General features: G+C 38.7%; 1 protein-coding gene across 2 annotated transcripts; it reads left to right on the forward strand.

Annotated features, from left to right (window-relative positions):
* Positions 1 to 310: 310 nt before the first annotated feature.
* Positions 311 to 3,112, forward strand: LOC131430570 (mitochondrial nicotinamide adenine dinucleotide transporter SLC25A51). 2 transcript variants are annotated; one of them, XM_058595641.1, is made up of 4 exons: positions 311 to 559; positions 643 to 1,559; positions 1,623 to 1,752; positions 1,866 to 3,112. In XM_058595641.1, the coding sequence occupies exons 2-4, from the start codon at positions 1,075 to 1,077 to the stop codon at positions 2,148 to 2,150; spliced, it is 900 nt and encodes a 299-aa protein (XP_058451624.1). In that variant the 5' UTR covers positions 311 to 559; positions 643 to 1,074; the 3' UTR covers positions 2,151 to 3,112. The 2 variants fall into 2 exon arrangements, with proteins under 2 accessions (XP_058451624.1, XP_058451623.1); XM_058595640.1 differs by having other exon boundaries at positions 311 to 1,559.
* The last annotated feature ends 1,920 nt before the right edge of the window (positions 3,113 to 5,032 follow it).

Raw genomic sequence — 5,032 nt, forward strand, 5'->3', positions numbered from 1 at the left:
TCAAAGCACAATATATTTGAATTTTATGATCATTTTATTTATTTCTGTGCGCGTAGAAATATAAATGGTTTGCTTCGAAGTAAATATCAAATGTATTTGAATAAAAGGTAAATGAAAATAAGTGCTGATTTAAAATAAAATATCTTTGAATTCGATTTTCTGCGTGATTGTTAAATGTGAAATAACTTATTTTATGGTTTCAGTCATTTCGTGATTATCCTCTCAATAACTCCCAGCCCTATATTTTCGAATACCGAAAATTTCTGGAAAACTGTCAAACGTCAGCTGTTACTGATAGCATATTTTGTTTTCTTCTTTCCTTTGTCAATAGTTTGCGCAGTAGCGCTATCACAATAGCAGATGTATTATTGGTCACGTTGATTAGCTATTATATTTTGGGATTCTCGTATAAATCTAGACTTTCTGCATCAGCGAGCGAAAAGAAGGAAGTGGTGAAGCATTATTTTTTAATCTGAGTCAACAACAAATCCCCGCCTGCTGTGCGCAGGTTTCCACTTTGCCCGCGCATTCGACGGTCCACAATCTGCTAGTTTATCGCGTGAGTGAATTAATAAGCTTTTCATTAGAACGTGTTGTGTATTCGGATCAACCTAATTCTGCTTGATTGACTTTATTCAATAGCAAAACAAAACGCCTAGTTTGATAGCGCGTACGAGCGAGGTGTGGAACTAGAACAATATTAAATTGATGACGGAGCAGTGTGCAGTCGGGAGGTCGTAAAAGATTACCACATCTAGTTATATAACAGATGCTTCATTATGTTGATAAGTTCCCGCTGGTGAATTAAGCTGGGCGCAGTGACTGCATTCAAGAAAATCATGTTGACATTGCTACGGGATAATTATCGGACAGCAACAAGTGAGCAACAATTGGCATGTGGATGTTTGTACTGAGAGTACGCGCGTCGAGGAATTTGCGTTGCAGCGGAGCGAACACAGTTTTGGCACGTTTGTGAGAAGATTAGATTCAGAACTGCTTCGCTAGTGATTCCGACGGGTTAGGAAAAAAAAAGCAAGAAAAATTTCCTCGAACAAGTCACCCGCTCAGACGACGATGTCCGTGGTTCGCACCGGAGGTTCGGAAATCAATGGCCGTCCGCCAAATGCAACCGGAACGGTCACCAGTCCGGTTCCACTGATGAACTGGCGTGAGTTTGCATGCGGCTGGGGTGCTGCCTTCGTCAACATAACCGTTACCTACCCGATCTACAAGATGATTTTCCGCCAAATGTTGCACGGAGTTCAGCTTCGGCAGGCGTTTGGTCAGCTACGAAGCGAAGGCATCACCTATCTTTATCGCGGAATCTTTCCACCCCTAGCACAAAGAACCATTTCGCTTTCGTTGATGTTCGGGGTGTACGATGGGACACGCCGACCCCTGGTGGAGTACTGTGGGATGGGTCAGTATTCGGCCAAAACGATTGCCGGTTGCATGGCGGGATCGGTTGAAGCGATTCTGATGCCGTTCGAGCGCATCCAGACACTGCTGGCAGATGCCAATTATCATCAAAAGTACAAGAATACTCATCATGCTTTCCGGTAGGTAGGGTGGTCTATGAATTCATTCGACCGTTGTTGAATACTCTTTTTTACCGTGTGTAGATTAATCTCCATCGAGTACGGTTTCAAGGAACTGTACCGTGGGATGGTACCGATTCTGTGGCGTAACGGACCTTCGAATGCAATGTTTTTCGTGATGCGCGAGGAAGCAGATCAGCGATTACCGAAACGAGTAAGTTTATACTGGACGGAACAATTCACCGTGCGTTCCGATCCGATGGAAACGCTTGGTATTTTTACTTGTTTTTTTTTTGCCGTTAATAACGTTCATCCTTCCACCGTTAGACAACGCTCGTGACACAACGGACCCAGGAATTTGTTGCCGGTGCCTGCATCGGTGCATTTATTAGCTCCGTGTTTTACCCGCTGAACGTCATCAAGGTCACGATGCAAAGCCGTCTGGGAACTCCGTACGAAGGTATGCTGGTGGCACTGCGGCAGGTCTACAACGAACGGGATCGAAAGCTGCGAAACGTGTACAAGGGCGTCAGCATGAACTGTACACGGGCCTTTTTCAGCTGGGGCATTATGAACTGTGCCTACGAACAGCTGAGGAAGGTTCTCTACTAAACTGGCGGTGGCTGGCGGTAAGTCGCACAAGCTAAAACCAAATCAAACATGTCGAATCGAGGCGACAATAAACCGGATTACAACTGGATGGCTCTCGCACCAGTACGAAATGTGAATGTGATGTACATAGTCCTTAGCTACGAGGTCGGTAGCGGCGAAAGAATAATACAATTAGATTGTGTTGTATCGTTTAAGTCATTCTAGATAAGGATAGAAATCATAGCGATTTTAACTGTTCATGTTTCCTGTCTAGGTCATGTATTCTCTCCCGTTTTGTTGGAGTTGTAAATGTGTGAAACCTTCAGCTCAATTCAATTCTCATCTCCTGTGGTAGCTATCAATCGTTTCTCACTTGTTATCGTGAAATGGTGATTATTGTGACGATTTCTTGTTTTTTTTTGAAGAAATGGTACACATAAAAATTTTTAGCCTCAGCATTTGTTGTTGAAAGGAAACTATTTAGTCAAATAAATGGATTATTTTCATTGCCTCAAAAATTGCTTTCATTTTGATTCAATGTTTTATCGTTCAATAGTACAAGTGTGTTTGAGTTGACACTAACAAAATCTGATTTTCCGTAGTGTAGAATTTTTGTAAATTTCTTTTATTGATTACAGCTACAATCAATCGTTAATAGGAAAACCATAATCATGAAACAGATCAAAACTGATCTTGCATTTATTACTGCTAAACTATGGTCACTCAAAACAATACAATATAGTTAATTGTCCTTAGAACTAATATATTTCTCGTAATAGCGCCTATCCCCGGCTTGAATTTGTATATAACTAAATGTAAATGTTTTGCTTTTTGGGGTGATGATCAACTAACCTGCTTGTGATAGCGTAGATGTTGACTGAACAGATTTCGTGAAGTGTTACGAAGTAGAATTGACATACCTAGTTAATATAAAGGTACTGAAATATGTTGACCAAATACAACAGATAGATAAATGAATTGTATCTTTGATGTTCTAGTTTCGAGATGAACTTTAAAAAGAAAGGCTCCCAAGAAACCAGAATTGCGTTCATGTGTAAAATTGATGATGGCGTTTTCAACAGTACTCTGGTAGGAAGTCATGTAACTGTGGTCAGCATCCTTCTGCAAAGACCAAAACAATAAAGAAGTATGGCTAACAAAAAAAATGGATATTACTAACTACTTGTTTATTCAGTACCCTTTGCGATTCTAGAACATTTCCCCGAAAACCATTCCCCAGAAACCATTTGGTCGGAAAATTGCATGCAGACTGAACCATTCCCCATAAAAGTACTTCCCAAAGTGTACCTTGAACTAAAACCTAAAACTAAATTCCCTAACTTACTGTTTTCCAGAAAAGCGTTCTTCAGAATATGAAAAGTCGAAGCATTTTCCCCTGAAAATTATAGCCCAGAAACGGAGCTACCGGGTTTGGCATAAAGTCGTTTGGCATAATGGTTATTTGGCTTAACAGATCAATATGCTGCCTAATAGAATTTGTTTCATTTTACTGCGATTTGTAAAGGTCTAATGCGGCTACGCCTCATCGTTTTAAATGACCTGCTGTCCGACTTAACTGAGGTTAGCCCCTAGCTTTGGGTAATCCGGGCAAACGCCCGCAACTACCCTCTTAGAAAAAAACGTACAACGGTGGTCCTTCGTTGGTCCAATACGTTGGATCATTGGTCCAATTTTTTCGTTCAACAAACCCGGCAGATAGAGGTCCATTGTTGAGCCATTTTTAATATGAGGAGTTGGAGCCCCGTTGGACTAGTTTTACTGGAGAATTTCTGAAGTTTATTCCACTTAGTCCTTTATAAACTAACACTACATACCTGCACAATACTTCTACTTCACGTAGAATAACAAAAAAATTCTTTCTATATGAAGGTAACATCTAATTTTCACACTATTTTGCAAGAGAAAAAAAATTAGAGGGTTGTATTCAAGGCACGACCGAGCACAATCACATTAAAAATGGAACGTTTCTAGGGTCTTCATAATTAATATAAAAATAAAGATGATAATAATGGTGATACACTAAACTAAAAACTTATTCAATTGACTAATTACAACCTTGCTCTAGTTTAAGCGCTTAGATTGTTGGCGAATGATAAAATTGACAATTAAATTCTTTCTTGATAATTGATTCTATTCAATTTTGATCCCTTTCCACAAATTTTTACACTGTTAAGTTTTTGAATAACGTCCTTTAACTAGAAGTCAATTATGATGAATTCAAAGTTACTTGAAAGCTTAATTTTAGATACAAACAACCTAAAGATTTAAACCTGAACAAATGAAACTATTTTATTTTATGATAATAATTTTCGAGAAACGTACAAACTTATCAATTTTATAAACAGATAATTGATCCAAGAGAAGATTTTATTTATTTTAACGAAAAATGTTGTTGTACCACTAAACTCAGTAATAGAGTAATTTTATTAATCCTTCTTCAAAATCGTCGATAATCTTCGGAAAGTGTCGGTAAATAATATGGCAACAATACGAGGAAGAAAACATGAGAAACAGTCCGCGTAAAATATTTAGTTACATTGATTTTCGCTTTGGCATATTAGGAATATACGGAATGGATACGCAACGAAATTCCGAAATTTTGTTCATATTGTAACTTGATGTTATTAACACATAAATGAACATTGCCATAGTTACAACGCGTGTAGCCATCAGACGCTTATTGTTTTGAAGCAAATAATAATTAAACTGAAACTGGCGGTAAACCAAATTCTACGAGGGTTCCTATTCAAACGATACATGTCAAATCGCAGGTAAACTTACCTTGAGTGTATCTTTGATAGGGTAACAGAGGTATTTTGGCCCACTTTAGGATTGATTTTATTTTGGCCCACTTTGTAAAAATATCCCCCAAATGTTATAAT

The sequence above is a fragment of the Malaya genurostris genome, chromosome 2 (genome assembly GCF_030247185.1).
Source record: "Malaya genurostris strain Urasoe2022 chromosome 2, Malgen_1.1, whole genome shotgun sequence".
Taxonomy (NCBI): Eukaryota; Metazoa; Arthropoda; class Insecta; order Diptera; family Culicidae; genus Malaya; species Malaya genurostris.

Excerpts from the sequence above, each read along its gene's own strand:
- LOC131430570 (XM_058595640.1), top strand. The coding sequence starts at position 1,075 with ATGTCCGTGGTTCGCACCGGAGGTTCGGAAATCAATGGCCGTCCGCCA. Across the intron at positions 1,560-1,622 it reads AATACTCATCATGCTTTCCG|ATTAATCTCCATCGAGTACG; the intron begins GTAGGTAGGGTG and ends TACCGTGTGTAG. Across the intron at positions 1,753-1,865 it reads ATCAGCGATTACCGAAACGA|ACAACGCTCGTGACACAACG; the intron begins GTAAGTTTATAC and ends TTCCACCGTTAG.